Below are 25,097 nucleotides of genomic sequence, written 5' to 3'. Positions count from 1 at the left end.
GACAATCCGGTAAGATTTTAGGGTAAGTATACAGTACTGTGAAATGCAAATACCCATACGGAACAAAAGAAAAGCCCAAATAACGGTCATCTCAACGTGAGATTCCCATCAGAAGTCACCCACAAATATCTAAAAGTGGTTTCAATGCATGCATCCACAAGTTTGGTGGTCTCAGGAACCGTTTATTCTGGAGCAGGGATTAGAACCCCTGTTTTTCCGTCATAATCTGGAGAAAGGTGTCATTCAGCCAGGATGTAATAGGTTCAACACTCCTTGGTATAACGGCTGAGTTAAGGAGGTTTTCTGTTAAAGCAGAAGCTGATCAGCACATTTTCATGAGATTTATCTGTAATTGTTTCCAAATATACATGCCTTTGAACTAATTAACACCTAGAATAACGTTGTGTGAACTTGATGTTGCCTAGCAACTTTAAAGTTGTTGAAAAGATGTGAAAGTGGATGAAAAATTGAAAAAAATAAAGTTAGAAACATGAAACTTATTTGCTGCTTTAGTAGGTTTACCTGTGAAAGAGTTTTAACACAAAGTTAAGAATGGAGCTGATGAATGGCTAAAACTCAAAGCTAGCTTTGTTTACCTGGTGCAGGTGGAAAGCTGGCATGGTGTTGATAACCTTCAACAGGACTTGGACAAGGGGATTTAGCCAAGAGTTGCTTTGGTGTCTGTTGTTGATTCATAGAGAATTAATTCCAGCTGCGTTCCCATCGCATGTTAAGCTTGAACCTTGGGCTATATAATAATGATGTTTATTTGAACTGTAGCTCATGATGGGAGTGTTGTGCCTGCAGTGTAAAAACATTTCCACCAACCCTCCAGCACACCTGAGGTGCGCCGTGTGGCGGACCAGCTGTGTGTATGATAATTATATGATCATAGCTGAGAGGTTTGCAGCTTAACCTGTATCACACACTAACAAACCACTCAGCCGTGGGATCTTGGCTAATTTAAGTTAAATTGGTTTAGAGGAAAAGGTCACTCTGCATGTGTTACGCCTCCATGCAGCAGCAATAACAATGCTGCTGGGCTCTATGCTTTCTCCCTCTCTCTCTCTTTTATGAGTTCACAAATGAAGTGCATGTTTTAGGTCATTGTTGTTAAAAATGCTGGAAGCCAGTCTGGCTTTGTTCAAAGTGGGGTAAACTGTGAGCTGGAATACGCCTTTAATTTATGCATTCCAGGGCGTGTGTGTGTGTGTGTGTGTGTGTGTGTGTGTGTGTGTGTGTGTGTGTGTGTGTGTGTGTGTGTGTGTGTGTGTGTGTGTGTGTTTGTGTGTGTGTGTGGGTGTGTGTGTGTGTGTGTCCTGATAGCCTTTGTTACATCATCAATCTTTGTAATGAAGCTCCAGTAAGAAGTATTAGCCTGACAGTGTTTTATTGCCTGTGCATGTCAGGTCTACATGGGACAGTGAGGAAGACGAGGACATGAGGAAGGGCAGGGGTTGCATGCTGCAGTACCAGCATGCTACAGTGAGGGTGCTCACACCCTTTCTGGCCCAGCCTGTTGCAGACACGCTGCCTGACCCTCTAACTGCAGAAGAACCTGTTGAATACTTCCTTGGTTCTGATTGGGAGGTTAGAAGTCCTGATTTCACACATAACCAGTATTTTTGTTAGAAAACAACAACTTTATTTACCACTTTTGCTTGTGATGACTAACAGGTGGATGTGACCAATCTTGTGCGCTATTCTGTGCAAGTAGCAGACCCTGATGTTGCCAGACTCCAGGATGGGATGATCCTGCAGGGACGAGCTGTGGGGACCACGACTGTGCAGGTAAATAATGAGCATCCCATGTGTGTGTTTGTGGTGTTTCAGTGGTATTAATGCAACTCCACGCTTTGGGTGCAGGTGCTGTCCCCGTTGACGTCATTGGTCCTGGCTGAGAGGAGCATCAGGGTGCAGGATGATAAAGTGAGTGTGACAGAACTGGGAGTGCACTTGGTTTGTGGACTCTCCCTGTCTCTTCAGCTCAGCCCAGGGAGCAACAGGGCTATTGTTGCCACGACAACCACTAGGGAGATGATCACGCAGCTCAAACAGGTAAATAGCAGGAAACTTGCTACACACAAAGCAATAAAAAGTGGAGGTTTCAGCTTGATTTATTACAGTAAAACTTCTCTTTTGAATGCCTGCCCACTTTTATTGTTTCCATTTTCAGTAACTCTACATTAAATGTTTCTTTATTAACATTACCATTAATAACTATTACATGTCCTTAAGGTTAGGGCAAAGGGTGGTGGTGGGTCTGCTTAGCAGTGCATTACATGTTATGGTTAAGCATCTGTTAATACTTTAACAGTTTACTAATGCATAATAATGCACCGAGTAACATTAATAAAAGGACCCTCAATGTAAAGTGTACCCCCATTTTCTTATGAAGATACTTCTTTTCTAGGGGGCAGGCAGGCAGGCAGGCAGGCAGGCAGGCAGGCAGGCAGGCAGGCAGGCAGGCAGGCAGGCAGGCTGGCTGGCTGGCTGGCCGATACAGCAGTAAGACAAAACAAGCATCTGGCACAGACCAACACAAACAGAGGATTTAAATACATGAGGATAATCAGGGAAACGGGTGGGTAAGGTAACGAGGGGCAGGTGAATTCAATCAACGCTAACAAGGGAGATAAGACACAACAGACACAGGAGGCTACAGGAGCAGATCCTGACAAAACTTAGGAATAAAGTTCATTTTGCTGTCATAGCTTCATAACCCTGACCTAGATTGAAGAATCTAAAACTGAATACAATAAAAAATGAGAAAAAAACTAACAAAACAAAAAATAAATAAATATAACGTAGAAAACAAAACATTGACTCATACACTTCTTGTTTGAGTTTAATTTTGTTCTGCTTTCTCTCAGATCCATGCTTTATACTGTGCTACACCATTACAGGCAATTTTACCCCAGACGTGCCTCCACTGCCTTTTTCCATACTTTAATTAGGTAATTGTCTATGGTGCATAAAGTAACAATAGATGACACTCTAAAGTTCACACATCTAAAATGTAAATATGCAGCTCATTGTTCACATTTTACAAAATGTTTTTAGTCTTTTGTGTAAAAATTAAACACTTAACATCATAGAAATGCATTTTTGTGTTTGCGAGTGTAGGGTTAGCATGCATATGTATTTTGGGTGCTTTTTAAGCTCAATATACTACACTACATTTGACCAATAAGATGTGGATTTCTATGTAAATATGGAAATCCAGTCTGATTGGTATTTGAATGTTTAACCAGAAGAGGCTACAAGAGGAACATAAACTGTATGCAAACAGAGACAGACACGTTTCCACCATTCATTTCTTCTGTCTTATTTATAAAAATAAAAGCCATGTAAGATTTAAGTCAGCCCGTCGATCAGATTATATTTTGTCCAACCATTCTAAATGTTTAAAGGAGAACAAAAAGAAGCTTTAACCCCCAGACCCTCAGTTGTAATATTACAACATCAGATTTACGTCTACAAAAATAAACCTTCCCCAATTTTTTTTCTTTTTAAAACCACATTTACATTGCTAATAGGTCCTATTGTTCAGTTCTGCAACACTATTGACTGTTAAAATGTGTAAATAGGCCCATTTATCTGGCCTCCTAGAACAACATGTGAAAGTTAAAAAAAATATTTTGCAGTTGTTTTCTAAATTTGGGTTTCTGGGGGTTAAACTGTATTTGCACACCAGTTGTCCAAAGGTTAAAACATTTCTAAAAGTGCAAATTATGGATGCTGCTGAGAAAAATGTTGCTAGTGACAAGTATAATCCAGGTAAAAATTGGATTTAGAAAATAAGTGATTGTTGTGTATTTGAACAAAATTGTAGTTTGTCGAATAATTTCCTGGTTTGGACTGAATTGAATAAAAGATTTAGAGGAGAGTCCCTGCTGGCAATTCAGATCAACCCCAGGCTATCACTGTTGTTGTCAATATTTATCATTGGACATATAACAGTCGGTGTCTCTTTGAACATTTATGATGTTTCACATTTTATGAACCTCTTAATTAAATGGTAAAGAGTTCTACTCTTGGCAGAACTCCTCCAGGCTTGTGAAGATAAAACATCCATATTGCAAAGTGAACTGAGTCAGAATCATGTTTCTGGTAGAAAATCAGAGGTGAAATGTCCAAATATCAGGAAATGAGACTCCATATTTGAAGTTCTCCTCTGATCTGGCAATCTTCTAGATCCTGAAACAGGTGCACCAGGGCTTTTGGTACCCAGAGTACAACTTACGAGGCATTCATTCCTACTAGAGACCACTCCAAACATATTGATTAAATGAGTGAAAAATATACAAAGGTGTAAAATATGTATTTTAAAAAATCTGTTTCTGCTTCTTTCAGCGTAAATGTTTTCTGGACCTTAACCGTCGTCGGCACTTGTATCTCCTTGTGAGAGAGCAATGATGAGGCAGACAGAGAGCACAGATGATCATTTTAAAAGCTCACTCACATTCAGCCATGGCAGCTTGCCAAGTTTAAAGCAGCGCTCTGTCACCGACGTTGACCAGAGCTCAGCTGCTTGGACGGCTGCTCGTTTGCACTCTTCCTGCTGCTCTGCCCCATCGATAACAAACCTGCTGTTCCAGATGACCAGCCAGTTGTGACTGGTAATGATATGCTCAGGGCGACTCATAATGTGTCCAAATACAAAATATAGGTCGTCCGGGATGACCCAGTGGTTCATGTTAAACACAGGAAGTGGGTCATGATGTGAAGTGTATTTCTTTTCCTGATGTCACCCATGTTGTGGCCCCTTTTAATATTTTCGTGAAAGGCATATATTATAAAATGTGATTAAATAAAAGAGAAAAATATATTGATTGATACAATTGCTGCTTACAAAAGTTGATGTTGGGACATGAAACAGAACAGGTGGTCTTAGGAAAATCAGCAGGAAGGAAAAACTCACCTTTTGCATCCTTTTGTACTGCCACGTGGGTCCCTGGAAAAAAATCCATCTATTTATTTTCTGGATCAGCAATTACAATTTTTCGACCTAGTAGATTATAGTATTTTGAAATTTATGTATAAAGTCGACAAAAAGCACCTTCCAACTAATTTGATTATAAGATTTGTGGAAAGAAAGAGTAGTTATGATTTGAAAGGCAATAAAATATACATAATACCAAAACATGGGATAAATAAAAAGGAGCATTGTGTATCAATATATGGAGTCAAAATGTGGAATAAATTAAGTACCGAAATCAAGAATACCAAAACAATATATATCTTTAATAAACATATAAAAAAATGCTTAGCTTATATGATGCTATGAGAAAGACATATTTATGAAGTAGAGAGAATGAAAGGGGAAACACATCGTATGTTCTACTTTGTTTCTTTTTAGCTATTATTTTTTTGTGTGTTTTGTTTTGCGTTGATTGTTTTCTCCTTTCATTAAATGAAAAGAAAAAAATAGTTGTGCATGTATTATTTTTCTCTCCATTTATTGCCAAAGTTAAAAGAGTAAACCAGGTCAGACATTTTTTTAACTATAATAACTTTGTTGTCATTTGTATTTATTTTTGGTTAAGGGGAACAGATGACATACGTTTTGCTTCTTTCTGTTCCTTTTTCTTTTTTTCTTTTTGCAAACCTGTTTTGTGTTTTATTTTATTTGTGAATAAATAAATAAAAACTTTAGAAAAAAATAATAAATTATGTGCTTACAACAAGACGTTTCAAAATGTCCTCATTTATGATGTCACAAACGGGGAAATTAGCATAGATAAAGAAAGTATTTTGTAAGGTTTTGAGAGATTTTGACAGTTAATAAAGACTTTATAAAGGTTCGCTAGTTTTTTAAATTTTTAACTTTGGCTGCTTTTGTTCATTTTCAGAGGAAAACTATTTGTTAAGCTATTTGACTCAAGCCTACAAATCTGTTTAGCATTTTAGCTCGGAACTTGCTATTCTCATTGTATAATTAAGAAAAACTAATTGCTTTGCTCTGTTTTTCTACAGGAAGCGTTAGTCGCCTGCTGGGTGCAGTTCAGCGATGGGGCTGTTGCTCCACTTGAGCTTTTTGATCGCAGCACATACTCCCTTACTGTCTCCACCCAAGATGACAAGGTGGCCACAATACGTCGCACCCCACAGGCTGCATTTGCAGTTGCCCAAGGTGAAGGTGAGGGACGGGGGAGGCAGGTGAGGGTGGAGCTGAGGATCTGTGAAGAATGCCAGAAGTCTAAGAGGAAGAGTAAGCTGGCTGTGGGCACAGGGATCCTCAAGACCAACTTCCAGAGTGGCAGAGGTGTCACAGGAGCCGTGGGAGATTCTGATAAAAACAACAACAACGTGGATCAAAAAATGTCAGAAGTGGTGAGTGAGCCTAAAACAGTGACATCACAAAGCGCTGTCACAGCGGTGGAGAAAAAACTGGTCAAAGGGACGGTACCCAACAAGCAGTCCATTGTGGCAGAACGTATGACCTCAACTACATCTTCCAATAGATATCTGCAGACACAGGTGGCATGGACTGGAACAACCAAAGCCACAGCAGGAACAGCCTCAGGTGGCGTTAGTGTCACCACTTCTGCAACTACGAGCAACATAGGCCAAAATACACAACCGAACATGGCCAGTCCAACAGTGGGCGTTTTCAGAGATGCAGGTGAGATGAAGAAGAGTTATGGAAATATGATCGACAACTCCAATTCATCTTCTAACAACAATGTTCCTGAAGCAGAAACACCCAACAAGGAACCTCCTAAATTTAAATGGCCCACAGTAATCGAGAGCGACCTCATCAGGACATTTAGAGCAATGTCGGACTTGGAAATTGGCATGTATTCATTAGTGGGGGTCTCCTGTGTGGCCATTTTGGCATTTTTGCTCAACTGTGCTTCATATAACTTGTGTTTCCGAAATAAGAAGACCCTTGTACAGGGAGGCCCAGTGCCGAGTGTGGACCCAAAAGATCATAAGCATGACTGGGTATGGCTTGGGAGCAACAATCAGAGCACTGCTGCACCAGGAGCTCCAGTACCCCCGGCACATGCGTCTACGCTAAAAGGTGAGCCTCAGCGCCCCCTGGAGTCCCGTCATTCCATCGATTCCATGGGCCACCTGGAGAGCCCTCTACCCACGGTGAGCGCTCCAGTTATCCCAGAGAGAACGGCGACTCTGGGCCGCATCAGAAGCAGCTCCCAACAGCATCAGTTTCAGGCAAAAGCTATCGACCCCATGGCGAACCGTTCAGCCACACTGCTGGCGAGACCACACCGTAGCGAGCCTCTACATTCCCCTACCAGCAAGAGGAATCAGGTACAGTTCACCACCTTCACCACGTTGGACATCAAGCACTTGTCTGCACTGAAGAAGAACGGCGCAAACTTAAACTGGGCCAGTCAGCAACAGCAGCAAGCCCCTCCTGAGACACAAATACCTCTCCCTGACATGCCGTGGCCTGTAGTCAAACCTTTAGGGGAGCCCCAGTGAATTTACATGATCGGATCTGTGATTTAAAGAAAAGAAGTGTACACTTGAGGTGTTGTTCGTAAAAGAAAAAATACAATTGCATATGTTAAAACTGGATGAATCACCTGTAAGGACGTTATCATTGAAGTTACATAAACGTGTTTTATTTAAAGTGTCTTCTAGGTGCAAATCTGTAGGCACAAAGGTATATATTTTGTGTGAAAGCTAGAAAATAATCAAATCTGCAAAATCTATCTTGTAAATATTACTTATTTATACATTTATATGCAAAAGTAGTAATTATTTCATTTAACTTTTGTAAAACTCTCCAATGTCTGTAGGAATAGCTTCAGATTCCACTAGATGTCAGATTAATGCAGTATGAGAATAACTTTGATTTTTAACTAACTCCTTTTTTTGCAAATACCTGCAGATGTTGTATTTTGTCTTAAAATAGAAAACATTCATCATGAGTTTCTGAGTGAACTGAGATTCACCAGAATCTAATCTAATTCACGGTTCTGTCAATAGAGCCTTCACAGCATTTGAGTTTGACATTTTAAACAGTTAATTTTGGCTTCAGGCAACTCCTGAGGAGTCTGCTTGTATGATTTATTAAACATCCAATTTCCTGACATGGTGCATTACATATTTAACTGAAGTTTTTCATGTGTAAATGGAAAAAAAAAACATTTTTTACATAACTATTCTCCTTTTTGTAAACCAAAATGTGACATGTTGTTCCAATGACTGTCTATCAATAAAGAAAAACGCTAAATAAAAATGTTTTATAGTTTAAATCATTATTTTTAAACAGAAAAGTACACAGATTTTCTAATTTATTTAATTTTGGATTATGAGGGCTAAAGCTTCGCCATGAATCAGCAGGATTTAAATATGTTTAATCACTCATGGATGTGATTTAGAGCTGATGTCATCATTCTGCATAAAGTCGTTATGAGAGCAGTGTATTTGATGTGCCTGCATGCCAATATTAGGAATCTGTGCTGCTGCAGAGAAGAAAAAAAAACTCACACTGAGTGGAGGAAAGCTTAAAAAATGTGCTTGACATGTTTTCATCATATGCTTTAAAAAATAGCTAGTTTTCTTTCCTTTTATCAAAGATGAAGCATAAAACTTCATTTTGAATTCTCCAGTGTCTTTTTAACACATTATTTCTAAAATTATCTCTTTTAATTTATCTGATGATCACTGATTCATAGATGTTCCTGTTGGACATTAATAAATGTATGAGCAATAATTCCTGCACTCATCTGAGTTATTAAAAACAGCACAATTGTGAGGGTTGTCCCTTGCAAAATGTGTGATTTCCACAAAATGTTGCCGTATTTTTATTCTTTCTTCAGGCTCATGTTTTAACCTCTTCACATTAAGCTGATGTCAATAAGTCCCTGAAGGCAACACTTTCAATAATTTCTTGAGTGTTAAATTACAGTAAAACAATCTTGTTACAATCAACAGTATTACACAAAAATCAACTAAAAGCAGCCAGGAATACTCTGCACATAATAACAAATTTAGAGTGTAAATAATGTGAGTTTATGAAGGAGAGAAGGAGCAAAGTCCCTTGGTATCATTGCAGCTGGATCTTTAATCTGGAGCATCAGCTTCCCTGTTGACAGATTTAAAGGATTGAGGTCATTGTGCTGGAGGATTAGTGTGCATTAGCGGAGTGTCTCAGCAGTGCAGTCCTTATAATGTGGGCCAAAAGAGACAAGGTCACTTATTTCTGAAGTGTGTTTTCAGTGGTCGGTGGGGGGAAGTGCAGGTGCAAATGGAAGAGGTGACTCATGAGAACAATAATTGAATATCTGCTGATAAACAAACTGCACACACACACACGAACACACACACGCACACTTGCACACAGGCAAATACACACACACCTTTTTTGTTGCATTTAACAAAAGGAGCACAAGAGGTCGACTCTCCTTCATTAGCACCTTTTGAGAAGGCGGTGGTCACCAATCTGGGGTGAAGTTGGATGTGGAGCTCATACTGGACAGCCAGGTCAATGGAACGATCAGATTCTGCTGTTTCTATCTCAGGAGCATAGTTAGGATTAAGCAGTTTCTTTCACGTCCATCTTAGCATTCCTACACTGGCTTCTGATCTCTTAGAATTTGGTTTAGGGATCTGTTGTCAGTCTTAAAATTTTTAAACAGGTTGGCCTCAAGGATATCTATCAGACCTTATTAAACCTAAAGCCTGGTTTATGCTTCTCCGTCAGCTCCGCAAGGGACAGACACGCACGGATTGACTGAAGCGTTTTGCTCTCATACTTCTCTGTCTCCTGGAGAGTGTTGCAAAGCAATTGCCCGGCAGGACAACAGAGGGTGTAGCGCTGTTCTGTGGTATCCTGTCATGTATCGGTCCAAGATAGTGTGTTTATATTGTGTTTTTTGTGTATATAAGAGACTTTTAACACGGACATATTTGTCTCTCATTCTCCCACCTCTTCATGCTCTCCCCAACTCTAAACCCACGTTTCCTGTCATTTCCGTCCACAAATAAAATGCTTGCTGCGCATCTTTTCACTCCTCCAGTCACGGGGGAATTAAACGTTCATATTTTTAGAGTTTTTTCGCGAGGTATTCTTCAAGCTTCTCCATGTCTGCCGCTAGTTATCCTCGGCTGTCTTTGCAATGGCGGCGCTGTAAGCAACTGCGGCGTCCTGACCAATCACAAGCTTGCATAATCTGTCTCGTTCGACGGATGTTTAAAAAAGTGGGCTCGACTCCGTACGTACTTGCGTTCCTACCAGATCCCTACACAAGGACGGATAATGGCGTTGCGTGTCTCCGCACTGACGCAGACGGAGAAGCATAAATCAGGCTTTACACTCCATCGAGGCCCCTTCGTACAGCAGAGCAGGGATTGTTGATAGTGCCCAAGCCCAGATTCAAATCACAAGGGTGTGGTGTCTTCTCAGTACTGGGGCCAAAGCTCTGGAATGATCTGCCTGCCGGTGGGAAGCAGGCCCCTTTGCTCAGCAATTTTAAAAGCCATCTGATAACTTTTACTCACAATGAGCCTCACCAATGCGTGGTTGTTGCATTTTTGTTCAGTCCCACCAAGCTTTTAAATACAAGTTTGTGTTTGTTTTATAATTGCTTTTAAATCTTTCTACTCTTCATGTCAAATTGTGTCACTTTTTGCTGTACAACACCTCCGTGTTAACGCCCAACTGAAGTCTCTCTCAGAATGACAGCCAGAGCTCCCTTTTAACAGGGAGGCTCAATCAATCTAACAGCCTGCAGCTGTGCAGGCAGAGTACTGAGGGCCTCTAGGGGCCAAAAAGTGACAGTGTCTGTCACATGGTCATTACATAATTATAATTATATTTGAGGATATACCCCATTATCATCTTCCTTCTGTTCATCATGAGCACTGGCGTGATTGGTTGGCACAATAACTGTCCAACTCAATTTCCCAGAGAAGTCTTAGTTTGAAACTGCAAAATATATTCAATATAATAATTGTTATTATTACTGGTGGTCCCCATCTTTAAGAAGGGTGGCTGGAGGGTGTGCTCCAACTATAGGGGGATCACACTCCTCAGCCTCCCTGGAAAGGTCTACTCCAAGGTACTGGAGAGGAGGGTCTGATTGATAGTTGAATCTCAGATTGAGGAGGAGCAATGTGGTTTTCGTTCTGGCCGTGGAACTGTGGACCAGCTCTATACCCTTGCAAGGGTGATGGAGGGGGCACGGGAGTTTGCCCAACCAATCCACATGTGTTTTGTGGATTTGGAGAAGGCTTATGACCGTGTCCCCAGGGGCACCCTGTGGGGGACGCTCTAGGAGTATGGGGTGGGTGGCTTTCTGTTAAGGGCCATTCAGTCCCTTTACCAGAGGAGCGTGAGTTTTGTCCACATAGCCGGTAGTAAGTCGGACCAAATCAAATCAAATGAAATCAAATCGCTTCTATTGTCACGTCACATGTGCAGGTACACTGGTACAGTACATGCGAGTGAAATTCTTGTGTGCGAGCTTCACAGCAACAGCTGTGCAAAATACAATAACGTAAAAACAAGCAAAATATAAAAATGGCTAATCTAAGTAATAATATATATAGTATGTAAGGTATATACATTCCTAAATGTGTGTGCTAAGTATTTTATTTTTTATTTTGACCTGTTCCCAGTGAGGGTTGGACTCTGCCAGGGCTGCCTTTTGTCACCGGTTCTGTTCATTAACTTTATGGGGAGAATTTCTAGGTGCAGCCGTGGTGTGGAGTGTGTCGAGTTTGGTGGCAGGATAATCTCATCTCTGCTTTTTGCGGATGATGTGGTCCTCCTAGCTTCATCCAGCTCTGACCTTCAGCTCTTGCTGGGTAGGTTCGCGGCCGAGTGTGAAGTGGCTGGGATGAGGATCAGCACCTCCAAATCTGAGACCATGGTTCTCGACCGGGAAAGGGTGGCTGCCCCCGCGACCCGGACCCGGATAAGCGGAGGAAGACGACGACTAAGTGTGATTTAAGAACAGGAGTGGTGTTTGGTTCTCTTGGTTCTTGCAAAGACTCTAGCAGCAGCATTCTGAATAAGCTGCAGGTGTCTCAAAGCTTTTTTTTTTTTTGGGAAGACCAGACAAAAGACCGTCACAACAGTCCAGCCAGCTGGAGATAGTTGTGTATGCAACATGTTAAACCTAAAAGTAGATTAAAATAGTAGTTTACGCATGACATCAGTCTTTTGAAATTCAGAATTCCACAGAAGAAAAAGAAGAAAAACCTGTTGTTGTCAAGCACCACACAAAATCATTCTAAAGACTGCAAATGGCCCATGGGTACTTTGGAACTCTGGACACCCCCATAGTCTGTTAGATCTTCATCAGATGTTCACTCTGGCTTCTTATGCTCAACATGCTCAACATGTTAAACTTTGCAAAAATATGACAGTGCGAAATATTTATAAAAGTAATAATTGGATACACACTGTAATATAAACTGAATACACCTCACGGCCCCTGTCTTGTTTTCTGTCTGCACCTGGAAAAACCTGCTCCATGCGAAATTCTGTGTCTAGATCTGCACTGCTGCCGGTGTAAATGCTCTGAATGGACACAATATTCTTTAGTATTTGCGGAAGCCGTACAGAGTCCGGACCACAGACGTTCTGTATTCATTGTGAATCAGGCGTTTAGTCGGACCACTTCCTTCTGCGGGTTTGTTACGGACAATTAACAACTCCACATCTCCATAAACTAAATAAATGCGTATGAAATATTTTTTTTCAATAGTAAAAGCAAACAGCACAGACAAAGATACTTTCAGCAAAAGAAGACATCCACAAGCAGACATCCATTTTAGAAAGAGTAAAGACATGAGAGAGAGATAACTCAAATCACAGGTGGAAGAGAACTCAAACCGTATGGCAGCTCATTAAGACAAAGTACCTCGCGCTTTCTCGCTACACTCATCGCTGTCAGTGCTTGTCAGCAGAGTGTCAGCGCTCACTGTGCATCTTCAGATAATGTCACCAGTCTTACAAAGACAGCAACTAAAGGCAAAAGGGGAGTTCTTTTTGTTAATGAGACAGATTGTAGAAGAAAGGCTTTGTCAGAATTGAAGAAGTTTCAGAAGAGCAGTTGCACCTAGAAGCTGTAAGCATGATATGAAATTGACCCAAATAGACACGTTTTTTGTTTAATCAACAAAAAAGTAACATAATTCACTTCATTCGTTGGATAATTAATAACCAAGTGTTTCTGAAATTGCAAAATGGGTCAAAATGAGAGGAATTCTGTAGGTGGACCGGGAGGCAGAGCGATGAGACGATGCACTGCTGCTGCTCAGAAATGTGTTGAATTATACTGAAAAAGATTCCTTCAAAAATCAGTAATCTCTTATTAAGTCATGGTGACTGTAAATCTGGGATTGTACGCATATGAAGCACACAATCAGCTTTCCTGAAGGTACACAATGACATACCGTAAATCCTCTAATACAGGCCCGGGCCTGTATTTGACTCAAGCTCATCAAGCTCCAGGCCTTTATTGGAAGGAGGGCCAGTATTAGAGGCAGGCCTCTATTTCTATTTGAGCAAAATGAACTAATGGTTCGCTGGAGTTTTTGACAATTAAAAGTGCGCCCACATTTTCAAAGTTAAACACATTTCTTTTAACATCGGTAGTTCCTGCTTCAGCCATCTCCCCCCTCCCCCTGCGCAGCGGCCGCAAACTCACTGATGCGCCTGCAGCCTCTCGGAGTTCCTGCTGCTCTAAACATTAAAATAATTATTTCATTTTCTGTTCCTCACTTCTGATGACCTTCAATGGTGTCTGTTTGTTGCAACAGCAGGTACAAAAACTAACTTGTTTTTATTTGACTATTTTTCTGTCCTGTCTGTTTATTATCTTCCTGCATCTCCTCTCAATCCTAAAGAAAAACTGTTACCTGGGTTCATATATATTCACCTCATGAGTTACCTTTGAACTGCAGTACTAAAAGATCTACCAACCGCAAAAACAGCGGAGCGCTTGCTGTTTGGCGGCTGTATCAGTGATCAGTGCGTCGGAGGACAAGGTGATGCCCGTAGCGCCCCGCTCCACAGCATGCAGCGAAACACATCAGGCGCAAATAAAAGACAGAAAACATTAAAGGAAATGAACTGACATGAACGATCGCGTGTTAAATTAGTTTTTGAGGTGGCGACACCTGATTGTTACTGTGGCCGTGCTCAGGAGGCAGATCTACCGACCGCGAAAACAGCTGAGCGCTCCCTGCTGTGATCTGTGCGTCGGAGGACAAGGTGAAGCGCCCCGCTCCACAGCAGCGATACACATCAGACGCAAATAAAAGACAGAAAACATTAAAGGAAATGAACCGACATGAACGATCGCGTGTCAGTACCTACGGTCTGGCACTTGAGTTTTACCCCCAAAAAGAGAATGTGATCATACGATAATTCAATGGGGAGCGTGGTTTCACAGTCGCGGAAGTGATAGCGTTGGTGAAACGCCGGCTGCTCTAGGAAACCCCCGAGCGTTCGAGCGTCAACGAAGTGACACGGAAATGCCGGGCTTTCCAGAAGTAAGTAAGATAACTTACTATGAGCTGATAGTTCGTTGGATTGATCGGTAGGTTGGAAACTCTGATCGTGAATCTGAAGAAACGATGACTGAGTGGTGAGCTGGTAAGGCGACTTCCATTTATAGCCGCGGTTTGTGACGTAGGTGCGACGTGAAGGGAATCCCCGCGAGGGGCATGCTGGGAGTCCCTACTTCGCGGATTTTCACCTATCGCGGCCAGGTCTGGAACGCATCTACTGCGATAAACGAGGGATTGCTGTAGTTCATACACCCCCTACTGCTGCTCCCCAGAGTGTTCTGCAGCATAATCAGCACATTCTCTTTGAACTTGATAGTGTAATGACCTGGCTGGGGTTGTAAGCCAGGTGCATTCTGGGTATTGTGTTATATGTGTTTCCTATCGTTCTGCTAGTTCCTATGTGCTGATTTGCGTGTTGTGTGAGTGTTATGTAAGCCACAGGGAAGGTGATGTGTGTTCTGTGGAGCGGGTTGAATTAGCATGGTTAACTGACACCGTGACTCTGTGTGGTAGGAGCGTGATAGAGGTTCGTGTCTGTAGCGTTACAAAGCGTTGAAGAAAAGGCCTAAAAAAGGTCTGCGTGAACTTCTACTGCCTCCTGCTGGTTGATTTGGGGACTATAACCCTGCCGCTGGGACGCTCGTACTTGCTTGTTACCACATTCCATCCGGCCACAATAAGAGACCGGCCATTATTTACCTCCGCTGACTCAGACACCGGCCAGAATTGGAGACCCGGCCTTTAATTGAATACCGGCCTGTATTAGAGGATTTACGGTAACTAGAGGAGTGGATGATAGGCAGCTGGGTCTACTCGGCCGCTTTTGATACAGTTGATCACAAGATCCTAGTTCCACCACCAAGACACCATGTTGGGCTTGGCGGTACAGTCCTGAAATGGTTTGTCTACTATCTGTCAGGTAGAACTTTTTCAGTAAAGTTGGGTGATGTCCTTTCTCCACCAGCTCCTCTCTCTAGTGGTGTTCCCCAGGGATCAGACCTGGACCCTCTGCTATTCTTGCTATACATGTCACCACTGTGAAAAATTATGACCAAGCATAACCATCACTTTCACTGCCATGCTGATGATGTGCAGATTTATGTACCAGTCAGTCCTAATTTAAGCACTAACATGACCTCTGTTCTGAAGTGCCTTGATAATCTTCAGCTGTGGCTCTCACACAACTTACAGCTATTGAATCAAGATATAGTGTATAGTTTTTACCCCTCCAAACCACTCTGGTGTCCTTGTAACCGATCTCAGTCATCTGGCCCTCAAACGTAAACCTTACATTAACTCTGAATCATCTTTGATGAATAATTGAACTTTGATGAGGAGATCAACACAGTAGTCAGGACTAGCTTTTATCAACATACCATCATCTTCAGGCTGAAGCAATTTCTCCTCCTGCAGGCTTTGATTTGTATATATATATATATATATATATATATATATATATATATATATATATATATATATTCTAATGTTTCTTAATATATGCATTGATTGTATATTAAAAAAATATTAATTGTAAGGGCCTCAAAACAGTGCATTCAGATGTTTTTCAATCATTGCATCATAATCAGTTCATAAAAAAAATCTAAACATATAAGAAACTCATATTTCATAAAATGTTGTAGTTCATGTTTCAATTACATTTCAATTACATAACACAGTCGTGTCTCTGGTTTGTAGGACTGAGAAGTTTGAGGATGTAAAAATCTTGCCATCAAACAGATGTCATGCACTTTTCACACATCACAGAGTTGGTTTCCTTCAGTTGCAGCACGTTGCCTCTGCAATCTGAACTCATTTTCTATCATTGCTAATGTGTTGCACACAGCAGGACTCAGCTTGGTAAACCCATAAAAGCCATTTGATTGCTTTTTCATTGGGAATAAATGTTGCTGATTATTCCAACCGCCCAGCCCCAACCCCCTTTTTTGTCAGTTGCATGCTGCAAATTTGCAACCAGACGTTACAGTGTTCTCGCCCTCAAGAGAAAAGGAACTATGGAGAGCGTAGCAAGTCAGATGTAGCATGGCAACATTAAAGGTGTTTGTAATGAAACTGTTGGATTCATGCTTGAGAAAGCTGCAGGCAAAAGTCTGCTTGTAGTCATGTTTCCACCTCGTTTCAGATCTGAAAAACTGTTTTCTCTCTCTCTCTCTCTCTCTCTCTCTCTCTCTCTCTCTCTCTCTCTCTCTCTCTCTCTCTCTCTCTCTCTCTCTCTCTCTCTCTCTCTCTCTCTCTCTCTCTCTCTCTCTCTCTCTCTCTCTCTCTCTCTCTCTCTCTCTCTCTCTCTCTCTCTCTGTGTGTGTGTGTGTGTGTGTGTTAAACTATAATTTCACATAGGAATTGAGTTTGGTTTTGGCTGTGATTGTATGTGCATGAGTAGGTGAAGGATAAGGAGGATAAAAATCAGGTAAATGTATGACAAATCCCAGAGTCGGTGGAACGTTTCTTAAGATTCACATTACTAATTGAGACCTGGATATGTTTAGTAATAATGTCATTCAAAACAATAAAATACTGATTAATTTCAGATATGTCAGACTGAGCATGTTTAATTTATCCTACAGGTTTAATTCTTGATGTTTATGTCTCTTCTTCCCTTCCCTTTTCTTCTTCCCTTGATTGTTTAGACTGTGTTGCTCTTTTCTCTCACCCTCCTTCGATCCCTCCTCTCATCTCCAATTTTTACTGATTCCTTTTGATATTTGTTTCCCCTCAAGTTATTTTTTCTTTCGGTTGTTTCTTCATTTTCTGTTGTCTTTGAATATTTTGCTTATCAGACACAAGGTTAAACAAAGTGAGAGTCAGCAATGTCAGAGTTGTTGGTCCCGTCTCTTGGACTGAAAATTTGAGATGACATACCTGCTGCTGCAGTCTGGTTCCAGCAAGTTTCCTGCATGTTTTGGATCATGAGCACAGCTGATTTGTTTAATTTAGTAATGAATCACTCCTGAAATTAAAAAAGGCTGGGGAGACATTTCAGCTGTTAGATTAAGGTGCTAAAAAGACGAACACACAGCAAAGAGATACATTTTGCTTTTGGTTCTACTAAATGGACATTAGGGAGTGATAAAAGCAAGCCAAAACTGCATCTTTTTAAGGGATTTGTTGTGGAAATTTCTGTTTTGGGATCTTTTTCACATATCAAAAAGTGTTAATACAGAATAATAAAGTATGCAAAATATTATAAATATAAAGTTCAGGCATCTTTAGTACCTCTAGATTTAGGAAAAACTACCCAAAGTTCTACTTATTTGTTGTCTATTGTAGTTAGTGTGAAGGAAGGTAAGGACGACACGAGGTAGTTCTGCACACATTCTTTAATCACACCAAGTGAATGTGGGTGACGGACCCCTAGATCTAAGAAAAAATGTTGTGGCGCTGGCTGTAGGACCTTGAAAGGTTAGTCATAAATAAGCTAAATAAGAGATCAGTGGACATCGTGGTGGATGAAAACAACCCTGAACTCAAAAATCCCAGGGGAAAAATGAGTGGGGCAGCCCATGGTGAAACAGCCCCGGGACCCGCACAGAATGGCCATCAGGCATGGCAAACCTGTAGGGGTCAACTGGGGAACCGGGGACTCAGGAAAAAACTTGGCCTGCGTACTGGTCTGCCAAAAACTAGTTCAGCCGGGGACACACCGAGGTCTTCCCTAACCCCAGAACAAAGGCCCAGGAGGACTTACGACAGGCGGTCAGCCCAGTTAGCATCCGACAGGGTGGCCTGGAGCACAGCCTTTAGGGACCGGTGGAATCACTTGCACAAACTGTTAGCCTGCAGGTGATAAGCGGTGGTGCAATGGACCTTCACCCCCAGACCAGCTGCCATCGCGGCCCACTACTCTGAGGCCCCATTGCAGCTCAGGAAACCCAGGGCTAAACTTGAGCCGTGGATAAATGAGTCCACGCGCAATGCAAGAAGAAAATGTCGAATGGTTGAGAGGAAATGGAAAAAGGACAGGCTAATGATTTCTTTCCAGATGTTAAGAAATGCTCTTCATTGCTATCAGGCTGTGGTGATGGAGGAAAGGAAGAAATATTTCTCAGATATCATTCAGTCTGCCTGCAATAATCCACGTATTCTTTTTAATGTTTTAGATAACGTCCTCAATATCGACCGACCTGCAGAAATTGAGATCTCTCAGGGGCTGTGTGAATCGTTTTTGACATATTTTATTGATAAAATAGTGAGCATTAGAGCTCTGATACCGGTATGTCCTCTCCAGGTCGCTGCTGGATGCTGCTCTTCAACTTTTCGTCAGTTTGAACCACTGACTCTGGATTGCCTGTGGAAGATCGTGGAACCCTTAAAACCCTCAGGTTCTCCTACTGATGTGATTCCGCCCCGCCTCTTTAAGGAGTTTTTTTCCTCCGTGGGCCCTTGGGTTCTTACCATGGTTAATAGTAGCCTTTCCTCTGGTGTGGTTCAAGAATCTTGGAAACGGGCTGTTGTTCAACCACTACTTAAGAAGCCCAGTCTTGACCCCTCTACTGTGTCAAATTATAGGCCTATTTCAAAACTTCCATTCCTTTCAAAGGTTCTGGAAAAAGTGGTGTATTTGCAATTGACGGAGTTTTTGCATGCAAATGATGTTTGTGTTTGTGGACCTTTGCATGTTGGCATGGTATGCATGCTGTGGCCCACACCTGAACTGACTTGCGCAACCCAGGCCACATAAACTTGGACCCAACTAGCTTTACAGAGGCTTTCACGGTTGGGACAGCAAATGCAGTGAATCAAAAACGTGGCGTTGCCATGAAGTCAGAACCAGGGGTGGCCTGTGGAGAAATTGCAGATCAAGGTGGGCTGGCCCTCTTGCATCTGGCTCTCGCCTAGCTTCAAACCTGTAGGTGTAGTTTGGAGTGCCCAGATGTCTGCATCTGTGTGCTGGTCAACCGCCATTGCTGAAAAGTTGATGCCCATAAAAACTGGAGCGATTGACACAAGTGAAAGACAGTCAGCCACGATGCTGGTCTTGCTGGCCACGAGCTAGATGTCTGTCGTGAACTCCAAAATGGGAGCGAGATGTTGCTGCTGATGCACGGATTATGGTTCCAATGTTTTGGACATAGCAAAAACCAAAGGTTTGTGATCGATTACGCAGTAACCTGGCAGCCTTCTAGAAAAAATTGTAAATGGTGTGTGGCAAGATGGAGGGTAAGCAGCTCCCTGTCGAATGTGCTATATTTACATTTCGTGTTGCGTAATGAGCGGCTGAAAAAAGGCAAGCGACTGCCAGGTGCCAGTGACTTGTTGCTCCAACACCACTCTCATCGCCACTTCCGAGGCATTGGTAGTCAGCGCTAGCGGGGAGGATGTGGAAGGGTGAGCCAACATTGCAGCAGTGTGTCCTTGGCCTTTCTGACCGGATCGCTCAGGCGGACCAGATCCCACTCCACGTTATTGTTGGCCTTCTTCTGCTTGAGCTGACTGTAAAGCAGCCGCAGAAGCTCTGCCGCCTTGGGAAGGAAATGGCTGTAGAAGTTCACCATCCCCAAGAACTCTTGCAACACTGTCTGTAGTTGTGGAAAATATGCCACCGCTTGCTCTCTAAACGTGCATCACGCACAGTGTGTAGGGCAAAGTGTGGCCAGAGGTGCACCAAGTAATCAGGTTTATGAAAAAAAAACAGATTATAGTAAATATAGTATTAGATACTGGACAACATGCAAACAACACTGAGGTAATCATTTAACAGGTGTTATTTCACACACAGAATCCCATCTGTATAATCCAAACCGATCTTTCCGCTCTGGCTGGGAGGTGGGCGGAGCAGTGAGCTTCACCTGCAGCTGATGGGACGAGCAGGTTCGGTTCTTTCTCCCAGAACTGTGAGCTGCAGCTGTGCATGCTGCCAAAATGATGTGCTTTTATTTAGAAAGGCAGCCCTGTCATCAGCCGATTTTGATGGAGCTTCAGTCCCAAACGTTTTTTGTCTTTTTTTTTTCACTCATTAGCCGATCGCTCGCCACTCTCTCACTCACAGCAAGCTGGGCTTTCTATCATGGTGACTCACTCGCATTTCCCCTCTCCTACTTTATTTGGTTACGCGGGGAATTAAAACATAAGGAATCCTAATATTTTAATTCACCAGTGTATTTTTTCCTGTTTGTGAGACGAGTTCCTCCTCTGTAACCAGGTTACTGGTAACGAAGCCTAGAAAGGCCAACATTCCTCAGACATATTTTTTCCTACTGGCTGATATGAAATAATGTAATAGAACAGAGTAGACTTTATTAATTCCACAGTGGGGACATTCCCTCATTACAGCAGCATATACACTCAGAGGAAAAGAAGAAAAATAATATTACAAGTAAAACTGATTCCATCCATGTCTGCTTTCATAATTTCAATACAGTTTTTTTCAATCACCTTGCAACCATTTTCACAACATTGATGTGTTTTTTCACTACTATAGACACAAAACTCACAACCAATGATCAAAATGCACATTTTTTCAAAACTCTCCCCCGTTTCGCAATTGCTTGGATACCACACACATAAAACTTGGATCATTGGTTCATTTAACAACAACCACCAGTTCAGTTTGACACAACTTAACATCAAAGTATGTTTAAAATGCAGTTCATACATTACATTTCAAATGAGTGTCTGTTCCCTTCCTTTCAATGATCTAACATCGATACAACTACTCAAAACGATAAGTAACTGTTGCAATACTCTCAGTGCTGTAAGGATAAAGACAAACAATCAAACAATAGTTTACTGTAATTTGTAATTTGCTGTCCAATCCTGCCAACTCGTTACTGATGATTGGATGCACATTGTGGAATAAATATATAAAGAGGTGATTTGAAGCCAGCAAGAGAGCCAGGTTACAATGGAGGTCAATCAGTGGTGGGAGGAGAACGAAGAGGAAGATGTGTTGGTCAAAGGAATGGCAGAGGACAGGCCTGCCTTCTGAGAGGTGGCCGAGAACCTGTGGCCAAATCCACAACACAGAGTTAACGAGCATATAGAATAGAGTAACCACTGTTTTGTTTACAATATTACAGTACAAGATTAAAAGCTGAGAAACACAGCATTTGCTTTTGTTTTCATTTTTGCAACTACACTGTAATTACTGTATTTTTGCTTTGATTAAAAAAAACCTATGTTGCAGTATGATTGCACTATGGTGTGTTGCATCAGTATATTTCAGAATTTGTTTGACTCCACTCTCTCTGTAGTATTCTCTCTACTACTGTAGTGTTTTCCCAGAGATTCGTGGACTGTACATGTAGTACCATATGTGATTATGTTCTGCAAGGTAGAATTGTAAGCTTGTATATTTGTTTAGATGTTTTTTTTTTTTACTTTTTTTTTTGGCATCTAGTGTTGGCAGCAAAGTAAGAATTTTATTGTGTAGAAAAACATTTTTTTTACTTTCACTTTGCATACGACAATAAAAACTTTGAATCTTTGAAATATGAAACCTGTATCACCTATTTTGTTGTACAATATTAAATGATTGTTCAAACAATGACTTATTGAAACTTTGGGTTACCTGTGCGTGGGTGATCTAGAGTTTTGTTTCAACAGTATTTCACAGTAAATTTGTTTTTGAACAAATGTTTGTGCAAGTGCAAAAATTCTTTAAACATGTGAATGCACAATGCAATGTTTTGAACACTGGACATCCTGTGTTACAAGTGATGACTGTTATGAGTTTTGTGTCTAGAGTTGTGAAAAAAGCCATCAGTGTTGTGAAATTTGTTGTAAAGTGTTTGAAAAAAACTGTAACTTCATGCTAATGACCCACAAGAACATAATCCTCTATTTAGTGGATGAAGTAAGCTTAACATGACAGATTTTTTTTGCAAAAAAAATAAAAATAAAATCACTGACTGTTAATATTCTGAATGACATGATATTACACACCTAGGAATTTAAATACTTATACTTTAATTATAATTAAAAGCTCCTGTGAGATATTTATGACATGTAGCTGTCACTCCTTACTGCAGATAGATAGATAGATAGATGATAGATAGATAGATAGATAGATAGATAGATAGATAGATAGATAGATAGATAGATAGATAGATAGATAGATAGATAGATGATAGATAGATGATAGATAGATAGATAGATAGATAGATAGATAGATAGATAGATAGATAGATAGATAGATAGATAGATAGATAGATGATAGATAGATAGATAGATGATAGATAGATGATAGATAGATAGATAGATAGATAGATAGATAGATAGATAGATAGATAGATAGATAGATAGATAGATAGATAGATAGATAGATAGATAGATAGATAGATAGAAAGATTGATAGATAGATAGATAGATAGATAGATAGATAGATAGATAGATAGATAGATAGATAGATAGATAGATAGATAGATAGATAGATAGATAGATAGATAGATAGATAGATAGATAGATAGATAGATAGATGATAGATAGATAGATAGATAGATAGATAGATAGATAGATAGATAGATAGATAGATAGATAGATAGATAGATAGATAGATAGATAGATAGATAGATAGATAGATAGATATCAGCAGAGTTAGATGATCTGGTTTTAAAAACTTCCTCCTAATAAACTTTCCTCAAGAAAAGAAAACTTGTATCTAAAAAGGTCAGTGCCCTCTGCAAAATCAGATTAATTTAAAGAAATAAATGAAGAAAATACAGAGAGCAAAAAGTCTCATTGAATACTTTAAAGGATAAGTCCTAGTAACCTGTGTGTGAAAGCAGAAAGTAAACTACTGTCAGGGTTTCTCAGTAAGTTTGTTCAATAAAGTTCTGAAAAGAAAAAGTCCCCACTGAAGCAGCGAGTCAAGAATGAGTGTGTGGCAAAGATAGGCTGCTTGTACAAGGGTTGCAACACTAACAATGAAAAACAGTACAGGACCACAAGCTGTGGATCTATCTGACATTTAATTAAAGTCTGGATTTTACCAGTATATCCTGGAACCTGAGTGGTGAGTGCTTGTTTTTCTCTTTCAACAATGCTGTTGCTAGCTGAAGCTAACAGATAGCTGAAGCTAACAGAGGCCTGATTTACCAGCAACCAGCGTTTAAATATTGCCGATGCTGAAGTTGGTTGGAACATGTAGATGTAGCAGGTGTGGGTACCTTGTGATGTTACTAGGGAAGCTTGCTCAGAAAAGAAGTTTTTCTCTCTCCCTTTTTCAACTTTCAAATGTCAAAAATTAAACTGGAAAATGTTGGTTTATATTCTAGGTTTCCTTAAACATATCTCTGCTGTTTGACCAAGTACCTTTTACTCTTGTTTTAATCCACTTTCTGACACCTCTTCCTCTTTAACAGGGTTAGTACTTTCTCCAGAAACATGTTTCAACAAGGCACCATTAGTTGAAGCCTTTGAATGTCTGAAGAAAGATTCTGGAGCACTTTTTAGCTCGGCTGAATTTGGTTTTAAATACAGACAAGTCTAAAAAAAAGGTCCTTTTCAACTCAAAGGCATCACAACTCCAGAGCGTAATGAAAAAAATCTTGGTACAACTGATTATAGTCTCACTTATGCCTCATGGTGAGAGTCTTGCGGAAAAAGTTAGAACTGAAATAGGGTTTGTAGTAGAAGATGAAAAAAAAATATTTTAAATATATATATATATATATATATATATATATATATATATATATATATATATATATATATATATATATATATATATCACTTCTAGTTTTAGATTTGATACAGGGAACTGTTAATAGTTCATGTTGAGCAGGGTGGAATGGTTTTGATGGATTGTGTGGATTTGTGTGGAAAGCGCTGCCAAATGGGATGGACCATGACCATGTAATGCTTTATACACCAGCATCAGTATCTTAAAGTGCATTCTAAGTTTAATAGCCAATGTAACATAGCCAATACAGGGGTAATGTGATCCTGGTGTCTAGAGCCCTTCAAGAACCTTGTGGCTGCGTTTTGGACCAGTTGAAGCCGTTTAATAGAGGGTTGACTAAGTCCAGAGTATAGAGCATTACAGTAATCCAGATGATTCAGAACAAAGGCATGAAGGAAAGACTTGAGATGTGGTTAAGATATAGTAGGCATAATTTTGTATATAGTTTAAATATAGCAGAATAAGGGAGGAGTAAGGAATATGGAATGAACTGTAGTGGATTATGTGTTTCACTCTATTCAGTAATGAAATACTTCTTGCAATTTTACCCTTTATGTGTTTAATGTGTGATTTACAGCTTATTTTATCATCCATAATTACCCCCAGGAACTTCAACACCTTCTACCAAGATTTTAATACAACTACTTATTTTGTTATTTCCAAAAACTATGAATTTCGTTTTATTTATGTTTAATGTTAATTTATTATCATCAAACCATTTCTTTAATTTACAGATTTCAGAATTTACATTTTTTTGTAACTCCAGTAAATCTTCTCCTGAGCACAAAATAGTGGTGTCGTCATCAAACAGCACTAATTTAAGCTCACTTGAAGCATTGAAAATATAATTTATATATTAAAGAAACTGTTAAAAGTGTCAATTGAATGCATTGAGAAGTAATGACAGTCCAATAGATTATCTGTTACTTTCTGTTCTGTATGCTCACAATGAAAT

At 40.5% G+C, this 25,097-nt stretch overlaps 1 protein-coding gene across 1 annotated transcript in view; it reads left to right on the top strand.

Moving 5' to 3' along the window:
- The window catches only part of LOC107395423 (transmembrane protein 132D), a 45,653-nt gene extending 37,411 nt beyond the window's left edge, over nt 1-8,242 (top strand). The window contains exons 7-10 of the mRNA XM_054744224.2: nt 1,410-1,590; nt 1,678-1,791; nt 1,867-2,058; nt 5,980-8,242. Of these exons, the coding sequence (XP_054600199.2) occupies nt 1,410-1,590; nt 1,678-1,791; nt 1,867-2,058; nt 5,980-7,455 (1,963 nt within the window). The 3' untranslated portion in view covers nt 7,456-8,242. The remainder of the gene's footprint in view (nt 1-1,409; nt 1,591-1,677; nt 1,792-1,866; nt 2,059-5,979) is intronic.
- Nucleotides 8,243-25,097: the final 16,855 nt, after the last annotated feature.

Source organism: Nothobranchius furzeri, chromosome 6 (genome assembly GCF_043380555.1).
Source record: "Nothobranchius furzeri strain GRZ-AD chromosome 6, NfurGRZ-RIMD1, whole genome shotgun sequence".
In the NCBI taxonomy this organism is placed as follows: domain Eukaryota; kingdom Metazoa; phylum Chordata; class Actinopteri; order Cyprinodontiformes; family Nothobranchiidae; genus Nothobranchius; species Nothobranchius furzeri.
The sequence above is the reverse complement of the archived record's forward strand: the minus strand, read 5'-3'. Positions and strand labels throughout refer to the sequence as shown.